Source organism: Typopeltis vanoorti, chromosome 9 (genome assembly GCF_054136105.1).
Source record: "Typopeltis vanoorti isolate ZY-2024b chromosome 9, IOZ_Tvanoo_1.0, whole genome shotgun sequence".
NCBI classification, from domain to species: Eukaryota; Metazoa; Arthropoda; class Arachnida; order Uropygi; family Thelyphonidae; genus Typopeltis; species Typopeltis vanoorti.
In genome coordinates, this window is record NC_143557.1 from 138949276 (window position 1) to 138968855 (window position 19580).

Below are 19580 nucleotides of genomic sequence, written 5' to 3' on the forward strand. Positions count from 1 at the left end.
ATGAAATAGACTTCGCCAATGTCATTGATGATTTTGCTAACAGAAAATATAACATTTCAGAATGTTGAAATTAAAGTTTTACTTTAATTTCATGTTATTTAAATATTATTAAATGTTAAATATTATTTCATATTATTTAACATTTAATAATATGAAATAATAATATTATTATTTAATGTTATTCAATTAAATAATATTTCATATTATTTAATTGAATAATATGAAATTATCTAATTTCATATTATTCATAAATTACTTTAATTTAAAATAAACATAGCATTTTAATTTACTTTCCTATATGTCGTTTTGACTTTTTGTAGTATTTTTGGTGTGTATTGAGAAGAGCAGCAAACTCAGGGACCACCCCGGGCAGCTACACCAATGGAAGAAAATTTTAAAATAGACTTTCTGGCAGGGCCGTGCTTATGCACAGGCACATGATGCTCAAGCAGGAGTTTTCCAAAAAATTAGGACCAATTTAAGGGTCCCAAACAATGAGAGAGGGGCCCTGGAGCGCTCTAGTGATTCAGGCCCTGCTAGCCTCGGAAAAGTGTATGGCCCTGCTTACTGGAAGATGCCATTAGACAGCTTTGGCAGGAATTTGATTAAATTAAATTAGCAGAAGAATGAAATGTGGTTTTTACAATCTAGACAAGCCCTAAAAGGAAATTCAGTATGAAAAAAGAAAAAGTTAGTCCTTGTTTGGGATCTAAATAGCAGAGTAGGAAATGATTGTCAGACATACAAAAATTTTTTGGAAAAATTTGGAGAAAAGAGCAAAGCTAATAATAATGGCAAATACCTGTTGGATTTCTGCTCAGGACATGGACTGGTTATTACTAACACCATGTTCCAAGATAAAAATGCTCACAAATTCACACGGAAAGAAGAGGCAAGGAATAAAAAAAGTCTCATTGACTATGTTATTGTTGATAGTGAAGTTTTCCCACTGGTGCAGGACACCAGAGTGTACAGAGGATTTGAAATTGGAAGTGATCACCATTTAGTCTTGAGTAGGATAAAATTGAATTTCATATTGAAAAGAAGAACCTGTAAGAAAGTTTTAAAGAGAATAAAAGTTGAGCATCTGTCAGATGTGAACTGTAGACCGAAATACACAAATATTATTCAAGAAAAAATGAAAGAGTTTGAGAACAGGAACCAAACCTTGGAGATTCAGTGGCAAGCCCTGAAGCCCTTATTGATTCAGCCAGAGAGGCATGTGGTGAGGTTGTGTGCAAGGATAGAAAAATCAAATGATCAGAATGAAAGAATGAGAAATCAAAAAATCAGTAAAAGGAATTACAGATGAGAAAGGTGACATGAAAACAGGAGAAAAAGATATCCTTGTAGTATGGAGTAATTACTTTGAAGAACTGCTAAATGAAACAAGCAGTAATGACAGCACAGTGATAAAAAAATACTGACCAGGCATGCAGTCAGGAGTACATATCCATACTCGAAGTAGAAAAAGCCATCAAAGGCTTGAAATGTGGAAAGGCAGCAGGAGTAGATGATATTCGACCAGAAATGCTGAAGTATGGTGGTATAAAAGTCTTACAGTGGCTGCACTGCATAGTTCAGAATGCCTGGACAGAGGGACGAATTCCTGATGATTGGCGTAGAGCGCTCATAGTACCCATATACAAAAAGGGAAATAAAACTGGTAAGGTGAGAATTATGGAGGCATTTCCCTACTGAGTGTTCCTGGTAAGATTTATGCAAGTGTACTTTGGAAACGGTTGAGAAGGATTGTGGAAGGGAAGCTTGTGAAGAACAAGCTGGATTCAGGCCAAATAGAGGCTGTCAGGATCAGATTTTTACTTTATGACAAGCAAAGTTGAGAAATCATGGGAATATAACAAAGATCTGTATTTAAGTTTTGTAGATGTGGAAAAGGCATATGACAGGGTGCCAAGAGAAAAGCTATTCCAAACTCTACAGTTGTCAAAGGAGCATGATATCATGCATTATCTAGTCTTTATTTGAGTTGTAAGTCGGCAGTTAGAATTGAAGGAAGTACAAAGAGATGGTATAATGTTAAATCTGGTGTCAGACAAGGACGTACATTATCTATATGTATCACATTATGAAGGAAAGTGGAGATACAGTTGATGCAATTGTATTAAACCTGATATCAAAATTGGAGGTGTTAATCTCAGCTCTTTGCTTTATGTAGATGATGTTATACTTCTAAATCAATCCGCTACAAGTCTGCAAGATTCCCTGACTAAATTGAGTAACTGTTGTAATAGATATGGTATGAAGGTCAGCATTAAAAAGACAAAGACAATGAAAATAGGCAGAAACATTGAAAATATCAACTGCATTGTGAATGGAGAACTTATATAACAAGTAAAACATTTTAGCTACTTGGGAACGATTTTTAGTGAAGATGGTAAATTAAATATGGAAATAGACAACAGAATCAACAAAGCTGGTATGGTAGGAAGTCAACAAATAAATTTATATGGAATAAGAGAGAAATTAGCCAAAACTCTGAGAGCTGGGTTAGAAGTAAAAGACTAGAGACTGCAGATATGAGAGTCCTGAGAAAGATTAAGGGCATGAACAAATGGCATCAATGGCAATATCATATTAAAAACGAGGATATTAGGAAAGAACTTAATATTGTTAGCATCCAGGAATGCATTAGCAGAGCTAATCTCAGGTGGTATGGTCACTTAAGCAGAACGGGAGAAGAAAGCTTAGTAAAAGAAGTGTTCTCTGCCAGGTTGGCAGGAAAAAGACCCAGGGGAAGACAAGATACAGGTGGATTGATACAGTAAAATGTGCCTTAGAAGACAGAAATATAAGAGCTGATAATATTGGAGGCTTGACATTTAACAGACTGATTTGGAGGAAAATTGTAGATAGGAAGTTAGTAATGATGTAAATTTTTCACGTAGTACTATCATATCTTGTACACCCCTTGAGGGTATATATCAGGAATTTGATGATGATGATGATAATAAGCCCTATAAATTCTCAAAATTTATCATGCTTATCTTGAGCAGGGTTTTACAAATATCATATGCTATCCACTCAGCCAACCCGACTAATGTTTATTTGAAAACAGTAAAAAAATAATAGAATAGAAGCTGCTTAAAAAAAAAAAAAAAAAAACTAAATACACAAAAGCAGTAATAATTGTGGTATAATTGAAATGTATTATATGAAACTACTGTGTTTATGATATTGGAGATGGCAATAGGGGCCAGGGGGTAATATCAAGTTATTTGCTGATGATGCAGGTTGACTTAAACAGCCTGGATGTCAGATCAGCATTCATTGTAAGGTTTTACATTTTGGATGGAGAACATTATATTCATTATTATTAAGTATGATATTAGTGAGAATTTGCTGTAAGTAGTCACTGAAACTCGAGACTTGAGTATTAAAGTTTAGGAACCACATTGCTAATGTGATTTAACCATCATATCAGATAACTGTACTGTCAAAGAGAACACTAACTTAAGCCATATAAACTTGGAGGAAGTTATTCTCTCATATTACAAGGCTTTAATAAAACTGTATGTAGTTATGGTCACCCAGGTTCTGAGGAAATGGGGAGAGAGTTGAAAAGATCTAATAGTGATAATCTAGACTCGGGGTCATCCTGAGTCTAGAAAATCACTACACTACAAAAAAAAAAGGTGACAAAAGAAACCTTGGGAACTATAGCAGAATTAATCTTTAAAAGACAATGTTAAATATGTTTGGTGAACATGGTTGCCTAATTTCATCAAATTGAGATAATTGATTTAATAGTTGAGCAAAGGAGGATTTAATTATGAATGATTATGTGATGATGCTATATTTGTCCTAAGACAGCTGATAGAAAACATTCTATAGAATATTAACAAAACAATGTATTTATGCTTCATTGGCATTCATTAAAAACTCTTTTTAGTAAATGTCAAATAAGCTCATCTGAACATTCTAAAACAGTTCACCACCATGGAGACAAATGAAATTTTTAATGAGCATAACAGAATACGACAATTGACATTAAATGTCATTATGGATGATTTAATAAGAATTATCAGCATCAATAAACAAAAATAATTAGGACTCCTTGGACACATGACGTGATAATAATAATTATAATTCAGAATCAAAGGAAATAGTTGCAAAATAACAAGAATGATCTGTGGTGCTTCTAGCAGAAATCAAAAATTACTGTGTAAATTTTCATTCTTTAAATAAATTAATCCTCGAACTTATTTTTATTTATCAAAGAAAGTAGGTGGAACTCATTCCTTTATCCTAACTAACTTTTGGAAATTAGCATACAGCCAGTCTCAACTCTTAATGTGACTGATATCTGAGCCAATGGTTTTGAAGGCATTTGGGCATGAGTATATTCTATACATTTACTCCAATCTCGTGATCATAAAACATAGAATTGTCTGAAACAGAACAGAAAATATTTCACAAGCATATGAAAACTGAAATGCATTGTTCTCTCTCTCTCTCTCTCTCTCTCTCTCGCTCTCTCTCTCCAGAAAACCATTACATTTCAAATAAGCATAAAAGCAGTAGAACATATGGAATTCAGGTAGATAGACGTAACATTCACCTCTGACCATAATATAGATGAAGTGGGACAGTACACTTAAAAAGCAACAAAAATAGCATGCTATCTAAAGAATGTATTATATAAAAATAAATTTTTTTCCTGAAATGAAAGTTGAGATCAGTTATCAGTAAATCAGTTATTAGATTAATTATGACATATTCAGTGGAAATAAGATAGATACTACAAAAAATAAAAAATAAATAAATATATAAAAATAAAAGATGATAAAGAAATCAGATGATTGCATATATTTGGTGCATAAATGAAGTGTGCTCCATTAGTTTTTCCAACAGCAGCATATTACTATGTAATAAAATTTTCATTCATGTATCTTGATAAGAATAGACCAAACAAACCAAATATAAATATAGGAAAGGCAAAAAAATGGATTTGGCTTATAGTCCTGAGACTTCTGTAACTCAGTATTAACAGTCTTTTTGTTGGGAAAACTTTGGTTTGAATCCCATATAGGACATAAGGTCTTTTCAACAGATGAAGGGTTTCCCCCTCCAGAAACAGTTTTTTTCTCTCTTCAGATGACCACACAATTAACAGATATAATACACTGGTCTCATAGCCATAGTTGCTTCACCTATAACTCAAAACAACCATAACAACTTATGGCCCTGGCCCTCTAAATATGTCTTATACTTACAGTCTTAAGTAATATAACATTTTAACTACCCAACTGACCAAGACATATATATACGTCCAGGTTACCATGGATGCGAAGTGCATATTAAAATTGTAATATCATTGATATTATATTGAAATATATGATGGATACGAAGTGTAGAGGAGTGATGTATTTTATACATATTGACGGTGATATGGTTAAGTTAGTGCCAGTACTGTACTTTCTGAGTAAGCACCCATTGCAAAACACACTCAAATTTGTGTGAATTACACCAGAGCTGAAGACACCAAATATAAATGCACAAATTCTTTTCATTTAATATGCTGCAACTTTTGCCTGGTTGGGCTAACCAAAGCATGTTCACTGGTGTAAGCTATTCTACACATCTTAGCTGTTTTAAAAAGAAAAGCTTTAAAGCTCCTATGGATCAGTGCCTTCATTATGTGTCCCTTGGTTGGAAGAACTGTTTTTAAATCCCATCATATACATAAGGAATTTAAAGGCAATTTATGTTGAAATAAACAGTAGTAATATAGTAATAATAGAAAAAAACTTTCATTTATATGGTAATTTTTCTCCCATATCATGTAAACTTTATCATACTGTTTTACTTTATTATATCAACTTCACTTTGCTTTATTTACCATGTCTTGTAGTATACTATATTATCAGCATCTCACTTCCATGGAGTCAGACTCATTATGGGAAGTACACACTATCGCACACAAAGCTCATCCAACTGTGCCTTAAACGGTTCAATGTATCTACACTCACAACACACTCCGGATGCATTCTACTCAGGGCCGGCAGAAGTGGGCATGCAGGTGCCAGAACGAAGGCGGCACGGTTCATAAATCCATTTTTAAGAAACAAAATTCTTATCATAAAAACAAAAAAATTCTTAGAATGATCAATATTAAAATAAATAAGGCCGGATACACCGAATAAAAATTTTAAAAAATTGTATATTGCCGCCTCTTTGATCAGCCGGCTGTTTACAATTTTGCAGTGAGAGCAGGCTAAATGCTTGCCTGCAGAATATTGTGTCTACTGCAGTCTATCTAAAGTGAAACGGTGAATGGTTTTTATGCGCAGAAACGAATTTTCATACAAAACATTTGTTGCTAGTTAACCAATCATATGGTACGCATGTCAGTAGGCTACTGACAATAGCGCAGTGCGGATTATTATTTCATCTCTGTGTCGTGTTGTGCAATAATTTCTTCTGGGTATAAAATAGAAATGGAATCAAAAATTAAAAAAAAGTTATCCGGTGCACAAAATTGTAAGCGTCATGCTGCGAAAGAAGCAGATATTAAGAAACAAACTGGGGCTCTTAATAAATTTGTTGAAATATTAAAATATTCTGATGCAGGTTGTAACCAACTCGATACATCAGAAATCAGAGTTGAAGAACTGTGCACATCATCCAGTTTGCATAAAAGTACTATTGTAACTATTGAACAAGATAACAAGATGCATGATTTAAGTGAAAAACAGTTAGAAGAAGATTTAGTTGTAGTTGACCACGAAACTAACACATTGTTAGTCTCTGTAAATTTAGAGGATCCAGGTGAATGGGGAAATATTGATGAAAAATTACGAGTTGATTTAATTGAAATGGGGCCTGTTCAAAAGAAAAATATAATGTTTCCTAGAGTTACATATGGTCATAAATTTGGCAAAACTTATTATAATAGAAAAATGGAAAATGGGAAGCTCGTGCCAAGAACATGGCTCATTTATTCGAAAACTTTAAATTCTGTTTTTTGCTTTTGTTGCAAACTTTTCGCACCTCCTGAATCAAGTAGTTTTGTAGAAGGTTATAATGATTGGAGAAATATAAGTACAACTTTGCATAGACATGAGACTAGTTTAACTCACATGAAAAATTTCTTGAAATGGAAGGAACTTGATAAAAATTTAAAAAAACAAAACTACTATTGATTGCCAGACTCAAAGCATGTATGAAATGGAAAAGAAACATTTCGAGTGTTTTAGAACACTTCATTGAAATTATAAAATTCCTTGGTAGCCAAAATTCCTTGGTAGCTTTTTGCGAATCATCTGATAAATTATATGAAAGGAATCACGGCAATTTTTTAAAATTAGTCGAACTGTTTGCGAGGTTTGATGCTGTTATGGAAAATCATGTTGAAAGGGCCCTACAACGAAACAATAGAGTACACTATTTGAGTAAAGACAGTCAAAATGAAATATTGGAAACTTTAAGTAATACAATTACAAATACAATTTTATTAAAATCATCAGAAAAAAATCAGCTAATGCCTTTTTATTCCCATATAGGGAGTAGGCAAGGCTGATTAGCCCTATCTAAGTTTTGGAGACTGAGTGAGCAGTTCAATCTCCACAGGCAGCCAATCAGAGATAGCTGGACCAAGGCTATCACTAATTAAGCAGCACGCAGTGAAGAGAGATGGCTCAACAAGTGCCGCCATATCGTGGTTCCTAAACCTAACAATATATTTAATGTCTGAAATAATGTGGGTTCTACGGTCGATTTTCTTGAATTTACAGGACGAAAAACCGAGTTTCCGGGAGAAAAAACCTGCTTGCCTGTGCCAGAGATTTACTAACTCGGTAACCAGTTGAAAAAAAGGCTTAGAAAAATTTCATCTAGTCGACGACTAGATTCAAAACCAAGTCTTCCTTCATGCGATCAAGTGCCATGGTGTGCAAATGCCACATCCACTGAGCTACACAGGCTATTTAAAAATCTAAATATTATTCCATAATTTTAGACTGCACATCTGATGTAAGTAAAACAGAACAAATGACCTGATCTTGACAATGGAATTGTCAAGATCAGGGAAAACTTTTTAGGTTTTGCAGATATATCAGATTCCACAGGATGTGGTTTATGTGCAACAATAATGGAACAACTGGAAAATTTTGCATTATGAGAGATACTGAGATAGGAGTGATGTTAGCTTGGTCCACCTTTGCTACGAGTTTCCCGGTGTTGTACTACCTTACCCCAGTCCTGAAAATATTTTCAGGCGCAAACTTTATTTACTCACACTTGGATAAAGGATTAAACTAAATTTATTATAGTCTAACCTAGTGAAAAATAAACTTTAAACATCTTTCTCTAAATCCAGAGTAATTTAATAAAAAGGTGGCACACCTTTTGGCAACTCCTATAGGTAAAGATGACCTCACCATTGCTTCTGCCTGGTATCTCCACCTCTGGGCCTGGCTCCCACTGAAGAAACCTCGATAAAGGTCGAAACTAGTCTGGGTAGTGGTCCTTCCCTTAATGCATAACATTATACATATCCGCAAGGAGATGTGTTTCGCATTATGGGAGATACTGAGATAGGAGTGATGTTAGCTTGGTCCACCTTTGCTACGAGTTGCCCGGTGTTGTACTACCTTAACCCAGTCCTGAAAATATTTTCAGGTGCAAACTTTGTTTGCTCACACTTGGATAAAGGATTAAATTAAATTTATTATAGTCTAACCAAGTGAAAAATAAACTTTCAAATGACCATTGTTATTTGCTTTGTTTCCTGTGACAATGGAATTGTCAAAATCAGGGAAAACTTTTTAAGTTTTGCAGATATATCAAATTCCACAGGATGTAGTTTATGTGCAACAATAATGGAACAACTGGAAAAATGGAACATTCCCATTGAAGGCATGCGAGGTCAAGGGTGTGACAATGGGGCCAATATGAAAGGGGGGATAAGATGGGCTCCAAAATTTGCTTTTGAACAAAAATCCTTGAGCTTTTCACGTGCCATGTGCTGCTTATACTCTAAATTTAATCATTAATGATGCAGCTAAAGTGAATGCAGATACAATTAGTTTCTTTGCAATTATTCAAGAAATATATAATTTCTTTTCATTCTCTTACAAATGTTGGGCAATCCTTTTAAACTTCGTAAAAAATTTTACATTGAAACAGCCATCAGAAATGCGATGGGAAAGTAAAATTAATGCAATCAGCCCTCTATGATATCAGTTGGGAGAAATTTACGATGCACTTTTTGAAATTTTAAATAATGAAAATTTGAATAAAGAAACTCAGCATGAAGCACAAACATTATGTGCTAAAATAAAGGACTATAAATTTATTTGCTCTCTTATAACTTGCATGATTTACTTAACAGAATAAACCCTGTGAGTAAAATGCTTCAAGACAAAATATGAACATTACACTTGCTTTAGAATCTATCGAAAACTTTAAAATATTCTTACAAGAGTATCGATCAGATACAAATTTTAAAGAAGTTCTAAAAATGGCAAAAGAACTGAGTGAAGAGGTGGATGGAGAACAAGAATTTAAAACTGGTACGGAAGTTCGACGACGAAAGAAGACACGACAATTTGACTACGAGCATCATGACGAAACGCCACAATCGACAGAAGATAAATTTAGAGTGAATGTGTTTTATACACTTCTAGACGTTGCAATGTGTTCGTTAATAGAACATTTTGAAACAACTAAAAACATATTATGATAATTTCAATTTCTTATATAGATTACTACAAATTAATAACGAAGATTTAGAGATTCTCTTGAAGGACGGCGACAATAAAGACGTGAATGCAACAGAACTATATGACGAGTTATGTGCTTTCCGGGATATTTTTTGGAAGGATAATTTAAATATTCAAAACCCTTTCCATATTCTTAACTTTATTGTGTCCAATAATTTATCTTTTCCTAACTTTTCAATTGCTTTAAGAATACTATTAACCTTACCTGTTAGTGTAGCGAGCGGTGAACGTTCCTTTTCCAAGTCGAAATTGATTAAAACCTACTTAAGGACAAGTATGTCACAAAAAAGGCTTGTTAGTTTGGTGTTAATAGCTAGCTATTGAAAATGATATATGCGCAGAATTAGATGTTAAGACCATTATTTCTAATTGTTAATATGAAATCAAAAACCCTAAAATTTTAATTAAAAAAATTTCAAGTATATTTATGTAATGTAATTTATTTTCTGTTATTCTGTAAAGATGTTATTTTTTGAATACTTTTATTAAATGTTCTAATTATTTCTGAATTCTTTTCTTATTTTCTCATCTATCTTGAGTTTCTTTTATTTTCCTAAAAGATAGTTCCACTTATAAAAATTATTAAAAAATTTTTACAAGTTACTAAGAATTTAGTAACTTGTAAAATGCAAGAATTTTTTAAACTTTAGTTCAAATAAATTTTAACTTGAATTAAAATTCATTTTAATTTTGTTAGCGATTCGGGTCGGTGAGAAGGCTATAATCCCTCTATCATTATATTCAACAGTTAAAGTGAAATGGTGAGAGTTTATTTTTCACTTGGTTAGACTATAATAAGTTTAGTTTAATCCTTTATACAAGTGTGAGCAAAACAAAGTTTGCACCTGAAAGTATCTTCAGGACTGGGGGTAAGGTAGTGCAACACCAGACAACTCGTTGCAAAGGTGGAGAAAGCTCTCATTACTCCTATCTCAGTATCTCCCATAATGCAAAGCACATCTCCTTGCGGATATGTGTAATGCTATGCATTAAGGCAAGGGCCACTACCCATACCGGTTTCGACCTTTATTGAGGTCTCGTCAGTGGGAGCCAGGGCCCAGTAGTGGAGATACAAAGGCAGAAGCAATAAGAGGTCATCTCATTGCTTCTTTCTGAAGATACTTTCAGGCACAAACTTTGTTTTGCTCACACTTGGATAAAGGATTAAACTAAACTTATTATAAAGTGAAATGCCTTTATCAAAATTTGCTTTAACTTTTGAGAATTTTTTAAATATTCGGTTTTTTAATGATTATCCTGCCTAGTCAACATCCCCGGTTTGTTACATTTAGCAAACCAATGTGTGGCTGTTCTGTCAAAATTTATATAAGAAATTTCAAATAATTTACATTTTTATTATCGTAAAAGAACCACACATGCCTGGATCGTTACAGGGGCGCTTAGATAGAAATTGCATGCGGGCAGCAAAAACCCTAGCGCCGGTTCTGATTCTACTCACCATCTGCTCTCCATGCAAAGAACCTACTCCTCACTCTTCTGTTCACACCCTCCCTATACAGTTTCAGCAATGGCCTCTTGTTCTACTCCCCTTTCCCATTCTATGAAAAATCTCTTCCATATCGACAAAGTAACAACCCCTGACTAGCTTATATGTCTCAATCATACCCCCCCCCCCTTCCTCCTATTTACAAGGCTCTACAACTTAAATTCTCTCAATCTGTCCTCATACTCTGCATTCCAAAGACCACTGCCTACCTTTGTGAATCTTCTCTGGACTCTTTCCAACATATCCTCATTACCATGAAAACCTGGCAACCAAATCTGTGCGTAATCATCCATATGAGACCTGATCAAGGCCTTATACAATGGAATCATAACATCTCTATTTCTGCATGTCAGGGTCCTGCACATCATTGCCATTATCCGATGTGATGTTTTCACAATTTGTGCAATGTGGCCCCTGAATTTCAGGTCCTTATCCACCATCACTCCTAGATCTCTCATCTCCTCTATTTCCATTAAAGTTTCCCCACCAAGTGGATACTTTGCATCCCATTATAATAATAATAATAATAATAATATACCCTTGCAAAGTGATCACTTAACTGAACTGAACTATACTTCTGAACTATTTCTTCTGAACTGAACTATTTCTTCTGCTTCTATCACTTTCCTGCCATCAGCACTGAGTAAAGTTACTTTTCCATAATCATTCTTTCTCTTAGTTGCTATGTAGCGAAAAAATTCTTTTGATTTTACTTTGGTCTGCTTAGCTAATTTTCTCTCAAAATCTGATTTAGCATTTCTTGCCATACACTTACTCTTCTTTCTTGTGTTGTATATTGCTCATGGGCATGCTGATCACCTTGTTCTTTATATTCCTTCTACAATGCTTTCTTTTTTTTTGCAGCTCCTGCTTTATATTGCTAGTCATCCATATAATCACTACCTAGTTTATTCTTCTGATCCTAGGTATGCACTCTGATACTGCCTTGCTCAAACAATCCTTAACCACTTCCCATGCACTAATTGGATTCATTCCATGTAGTTTCTTATGCTATGGCACTGCACCATGTTGCCTCTTAAGTTTGTCATAATTGCCAGCTTTGTAGTTCTGCATAAACCCTTTCTTCACTGAAATTTCCACATGTTGAGCAACTTCCCAGGACAAGACTGCATGTCAGTTTCCCTGATCTGAGGTAGAGTTGTTACTGTTGTTATAAATAGATCTTCTGATGCTATTACCAGATCCAACACTCTCAAACTCCTGGTCCCTTCCATCACATGCTGCTTCAGATAATTATCCCTTAGTAACTATATAAATTCCATTTCCATTTTGTTATGTGCCCTCCCAATCTATATTATAGTTGAAGTCCACCACAATAATTGCTTGACGTGCGCTCATTGTGCTAATCTGCTCATGCATGTTGTTCACATCTTCTTCTGGACCCCCAGGTTGATAGCAGCAACCAACAATATATTTTGCCCTGTTGGCCATTGTCTCGCACCAGACAGCCACAAATGAACCATTTTCATCAGATTCACAATACTCATTTGTACCAAAGGGTGGCTAGACACATGCTTTATTGCTCTGCTCCCCCCCCCCCCCCCCAATACATCTAGTTTCCCTGGTTTTGCACTTAAACTCACTTTATCCAAGCACTTACCTCCAAAAACCAGTTAAGTGTAGTCATCAGGCATATACAAGTCCATTTGTCCATCAAATTCACTTTATACATCTATAAACTGCACACTATTCCTCCCGCACAATTTTCTCATTGACTCATTAGCCATCATGGCTATTCACGATTCTGTCCTATCATACCAAGGCAGCAGATTCACTATGTTTACTTTCTCTCACTCTTTTTTTTTTTTTAATCTTCTATCAGTAACTTTTCATATCTTCTCTCATTGCATATGTCTCACCTTTCATTTGTGCCAGACAAAATAATCACTTCTTCCACTTCTCTCTTTGCAAACTAACAGTTTCACTAACTTTCTACTGTTGTTAGTGAAACTTCTTGGAGATCGGATCATGGTGGAGGAGATTCAGAGATGAGTGACCAAGATGGTGACAGGTCTGTGGATAGATTGAGGTGTGTAGGTTGCAGAGTTTAGCTGACAAGTGAAGGAGAGGGGATATATGATAGAAACTTATTAAGTGACTAAAGGGTTATAAGATTGACACAGAAGACATTTTTCAATACATGGGGAGTAGTGGGAAACAAGAGGTCACACTTGGAAGTTGTCTAAGAGTGTGGTTAGTAAGGGTATGTGGACTAGGTTCTTTACTTGGAGAGAGATGAATGAGTGGAATGGATAGCCAGAGGTGGCTGAGAGCACCCCAACAGTGAATAGGTTTAAGGAGATGTATGATAGGGATTGTGTTAATGGATATGGTGGGTCAACTATGAGTTTTTTTGACTCCATGGACATACAAATAATAATTATATTCATGTTTAATCCTTTATCCAAGGTTGCATATGGAGTTATTTCACGACTAAAATTTAAATGATGTAAAATGCTTGCTAAGTATCAAAGGCATCCTCAGTAAATTAATAATGGAACACAAAATAAAATGCAGTAAAGGAATTAATTTTAAAAAGTACTATTATAGTAAGTAAGGCAGCAGATGGCCAGTAAATTCCTAATTTAAAAAAAAAAATTCATATAATAAGGTAATAATCAAGAATTTACAGAAGAATAATATAATAATATTTCCCATAAAGGGGATAACCAAAGGTCATAAGATTTGTTTAAATTCAGGTGGTGTAGAAAAGGCCAGCCAAAAGAATCAATTCTTCCATTGCTCCTCTTTGCAAACTAACAGTTTCACTAACAACAGTAGAAAGTTTTTTTTTTCCTTCTTGGGGATTGGAAGGTGGTGGAGAGAATTCAGGGATGAGTGACCAAGATGGTGATAGGTCTGTTTGTATAAGCTCTTTTTGTATAAGAATTCTACAAGGAATCTTCTTTTATGTCAGAGTTTAGTTTTCTTCCAAAGAATCCTATGTTTATTTGAGATGGCAAGTTCTGCTAGGTCAGACTGCTCTGGTTCATGATACTGGATGTACAATTTACGTTCCTCAGGACAGATGGCTGCAGATCTACAAGACTGACTGTAGTAAGACAAACCACTAGAGCAAGGAATCTGTAGTAATGGAAAGGATAGCACACATGGGGTTCTTTACAGAACAAAACATGAATTGAGTGGTTGGAAAAATGCCTGGCAGATGATATTACACAGAAGCAAAAGAAAGGGGAGAGAAAGCAGAGCATGAAAGAGCGCAAGCGTGAAAATAAAGATTGGATTTTGTGTAGTGATCTATTGATATGAGGAGAGTGTAACAAAATTATGTTTTCCTGGAGCTAAGATTAATCATGTCAGTAATGCTGTAAGGATGCAGAGAGTTGGTGAAAGAGATATTTATTTTGGTTGGTGACAAAGTGTGGTATGTGAGCAGACATTAAAGCATTTCTAGTGCATTTGAAAAAGAATTGTGAGAAGAAAGTAAAAGTTGTGCATCTGTTGCCACAACATGATAGAGGTGAGCTGAGACAGAGAACTATGATTGCAAATGAGTCAATTGTGCAGATTGTGCAGGAGGAATGATATGGAGTTTGTGGATTTATAGGTTTGATAGAAGGAAGGAGTTATATAGGGTTGATGTTGATGGCTTGCATCTAAATGAATTTGGTGTCAGCAATCTTGAGAAAGTGTTGTTCAGTGAGATTTCAGAAGTACAAAGTCAGGGAAAGTAGAATGTTTAAAGGCAAAAGCAGGTGAGTGAACGGAGAGTGGGAGATATAAAGCAGGAGCTTTATATTTCTATATAGATCAAGGGTGGCCAACTACATGTCCTTTTGAGTCAAAATAATTTCAGTAAGACATAGAAGAGCCGCAACCTTTGACGATGCGATGGTACCGGAGTGAGTGAGTGTGCGGCAAGGTGTAATGAGCTTGTAAGAACTGCTTTGACTAATTACACACCTAATTTTAAGGAGCTTACTAAGAAAATGGATACAAGGAAGGCTACTACTTGTACTAGTAACTAAATAATAAGTAAGTAAAATTATTGTTTTTCGACTTTAAAATTATTCTAATTGTTAAAAAGTAAACTTCATTTAATGTGTTATGAATTATACTTTTTTATTGCAGTAATTTTTATTAACCCTGTTTTATTCTCTCTCTTCTCTCTTTTTTTTAAATTTTGTTCCTCTTTTTTGTTGTCTACTCTTCTCTTTTTGTTTATTTTTTCCTGGTAGATCGTAAAGAGCCTCGTGACACATGGACGCGAGCCACATGCAGCTCATGAGCCACGTTGTGGCCACCCCCTGATACAGATCTCTATGTTTCTGTATCTAGATCTCTATATATATTTATATCTCTATAAAGCAAAATTATCAAAAATTTTGGAATGGGATCCCCAAATGGAATTTTTCCTCCACGTCCCAGATACCATGCATGGCCCTTGACCTCTCACTGTAATATACACAGTTTTCAATCTCTTCAATCTGAAATGCATAACTTTTTCAACACTAATAATAGGGATAATAATAGGACAACACTAATAATAGGGCTCTAGCGTTGATGTATAATTTTTTATTTTTATTTTATTTTTTATTTTTATTTAAAAAAATTTTTTTTTTTTAATTTTTTCACCAGAGGTCAGGCCAACAATTGTGGTAGCAGTTAGTCAGTGTCTTTAACGAACCAGTTTGATTGTAGTATAGCTTGTTTCCTGTGTATACTTGTACGCTCCAGAAGATGACCTTGACATAAAGGTCGAAACGTCAAATGTAGATTTTAGTTATAATAAACTAAACGGTCAGTGAGTTTAAAGAGTGGTATGATAGACTTTGTGTTTCTCAGGGGGGGACCTCCCCTCAGTGAGTCTTGACAGACTTTATGTCTTAGGAAGGACCTCCCTCGATGAGTCTTTTGACTCCTTGGAGGCCTGAATAATAATAATAATAATAATAAACTTTTTATTCAAACACGGTAGTTGTCTCCATAATTTTCAAAAATGCATTCGGATCACTGTGTAAGCCTAAAAGAAAGCATAACTTTTTCCTTTGTCTCGTTGAACACTGAGACATAACCTTTACCAAAACTGCTAATCTATTTAAATCATTCTGAGTATTGAGTTCACCATCAGCAAACAACTAGATATTCCTCATCCACTCTCCTCCCCCCCCCCAATTTTTTCACTCTTTTTTTGTGGGAGGGAGGGAAGAGATATTAATAATTGTTTTATGTGAAGGGTAGGTCTTGCCTTAATACTTTGCTTACATTTTGTAAAATAAAGTGACAGTGCAGATGGATAAAAGATACAACTACTCAGTGATATTGCTAGATTTTGTGAAGGCATTTGACAATATTTCACATAGAACTTTGTATAAGCTGGGGTGGCCAATGGACAGATATCAGAGAATGGTTTATGAAAGAATTAAGTCCAGGAGAAAGCAAGTGACCAGTAGTACCACAGGACTCACTGCTTGGTCCTCATTTCAATGGTATACTTGTTGGGATGTTGTTATAGACCAAGTAATGTGGATGGTGGTGATAATGAAATGTATAATCAAATTGGCCAAACAAATAAGAAAAGGGTGATCATTATGGGTGATTTTAATTATGGCAATATAGACTGGAATGATGAGATAGCAACTGGAAATAAAGAAAATTAGTTTCTTGAGTTTTTGAGAGATAACTACCTCAGACAGTATATAACAGAGGGCACACGAGGATTGAAGGTATTGGATTTGGTCATCTCATCAGAGGATGTAATTATAAATGAGGTGTCAAATCATCCAGCAATTGGTGAGATTGACCAAGTGACCTCACACTGCTGGCAACCAACCAGGTTGCCAGCAGAGTGAGGACCTCTGTGAGAAAAGGGTATATGTGGAACTACAAGGGGGTGATTATGAAGAGCTCAGGAGACAGCTTGCGGGTGTAGCATGGAATGAGGAGTTAGCTGGAAAAGAGATCAATGCAGCTTGGGGGATTTTCAAAAACTGTCTGGTAGATGCAATGTCTAAATGTATTCCAAGGGCGAGAAGGTTAAATAAGGTAGATGTGAGATGGATGAATAAAGAGATTAAGCATGCGATACAAAGAAAAAGGGCATTGTGGAGGCAGCATAAGAGAAGTGGAAATAACCAATTCCATGAGGTCTACAAAGACCAAGCAAAGAAGGTGACTTGGTTGGTGAGAGTAGCTAAAGAGGTATGAACAGCAGTTGGCTAACGAAGCCAAAAAGAATCCTAAGGAGTTCTTTCGATATGTAGCCAGAAAAGAAAGAATGATTATGGAAGGATGACATTGATTGGAGAAAATGGTATAAAGACAGCTGTTGTAGAATGTGTGGTGGAGATACTTAATGAGCAGTTCATAACAGTCTTTCAATCTTGTGAATGTGACTTCATGGAGAGATTGAGAGCAGTTGATGATGGGAAGGAGAGACTGACTATAAGTGAGCAAGAGGTGTATGGGAAGTTGAGTAAACTAAATGTTAATAAGGCTGTGGGACTAGATAATATATCAACATGTATTCTGAAGGAATGTTCCAGGGAGGTGACATCTGCCTTAACATATTTTTTTTAATATAGGTCTTGCACTGGGTCGAGTTCCAAAGGAGTGGAAAGAGGGCAAGATTGTGCCACTTCACAAGGGAGGTGATAGAACTCAGGCATCAAATTATAGACCTATCTGTGCATCAGGTGTTGTGGTTAAGTTGTTGGAGAAGCTGGTGAGATCTAGGATCCAGAAGTGGGTTGACAATAATGGTATTATTTTTGATCAACAACATGGATTTGCTGAAGGGAGGTCATGTTTTAGTAATCTATTTACTTATTACAATAGCTGATGGCTTCCTTGGACAGAGGAGAGGGATACACAGTAGTATACTTAGATTTCACAAAGGCTTTTGATACATTACCACTTGATAAGTTGATAATCAAACTAGAGCAGATGGGGTTGGATATTAGATTAGTGCATTGGATCAGAGACTGGCTATCTGATAGGTATCAGCAAGTTGTGTATGGGAGAGCAATATCCTGGAAGAGGAAAGTCACTAGTGGTGTGCCTCAGGGGTTGAGAAGATGCAATTTACAGTCTAGTGAATAGGAGGAAGAGAGGATGATATGATAGAGACCTACAAGTTAGTTAGGAGTTGTTTTAAGATCATTGTTGGAGAGGTTTTATAGCAAACGGTGGATGATCAGGGAAGAACCAACCCCATCTGCTCCAGTCTTTGACTCCATGGGGATCTTGGGATAATAATAATAATTTCATTTGTCCCTCCAGATGAAGATAATTAGGTTTGACTGCTAGAATTATAGAAAAAAAAATTTTTTTTTTTATCTATATATGCAAAATCTTACTTTTATAAGGAATGATTATTTGTTTAGAACTGTGTGTTCATGTAATTCTATTCTTAATTTTTTTTAATTTCTTCTTTCCAACAGTTACTTTTAAATCATGGATCCTATGTCTGCAAGAGATTACCAAGAAAATATTGCTACAGCAGCCACAGTTGCATCTGCAGCAAATGCTGCAGCAACTGCCTACAATACTACTATCACACCACCCCCACCTCCACCACCATCCACCAAACCAGCAGTCAGTCTTCACTTCGATAAGAGCTATGCCAAAACATTTCCTGGAATCTTAAAGATACTTGAAATAGTAAGTTCACTCTTGATCATTAACCATTCTCTGTTATTTAATATTTTGTTGTCATCTGAATTTTCTTATTATTTTGTAACATTTAGGAAGTGTACAAAATACTGTGATAGCACAATACAATTAAGATTTTGTTAGCAGTTTTTTTTTTTTTTTTAAATCAGTCAACCGTCCACATTCTTCTATAGCAGGCTTGAATACATCATCCACAGGGTTGTGTTTTTTTGGGGGGGTCACTACGGTTTAACTTATATATTATTAATATATTTCATATGGTTTGGCAGTAGAGAATATTTATTGGTTTGCAGATGATGCAAAGTTGTGAATCGTAATGAGTGAATGTTAATTGCCTTTATTATTATCATAAGACCCCATGGAGTCAAAGATGCATCTAGGTTTGCACTTTAGGATGCAAAGTTATAAAATTGTGTTATATTAGTGGACTGTATTCTTGGAAGTGGATAAGATTTAGGGTGATGACTGAGATTTGAAGTTGAAAGGACATATTGCAGGAGTTGTTGAAGGCTACACAGCACATTGCTATAATGATTAGATTAGATTTGTCATACCCAATGTACAAAGCATTGACCAGTCACACACACACACACACACACACACACACACACACACACACACACACACACACACACACACACACACACACACACACACACACACACACACAC

The 19580-nt window shown here is 35.3% G+C and overlaps 1 protein-coding gene across 4 annotated transcripts in view; it reads left to right on the forward strand.

Annotated features, from left to right (window-relative positions):
• The window catches only part of LOC150103618 (proteolipid protein 2-like), a 171334-nt gene that overhangs the window by 13173 nt on the left and 138581 nt on the right, over positions 1-19580 (forward strand). For all 4 annotated transcript variants that reach the window (XM_090397678.1, XM_090397676.1, XM_090397677.1 and 1 more), the window contains exon 2: positions 18678-18897. In XM_090397678.1, the coding sequence (XP_090253804.1) occupies positions 18691-18897 (207 nt within the window). In that variant the 5' untranslated portion in view covers positions 18678-18690. The remainder of the gene's footprint in view (positions 1-18677; positions 18898-19580) is intronic.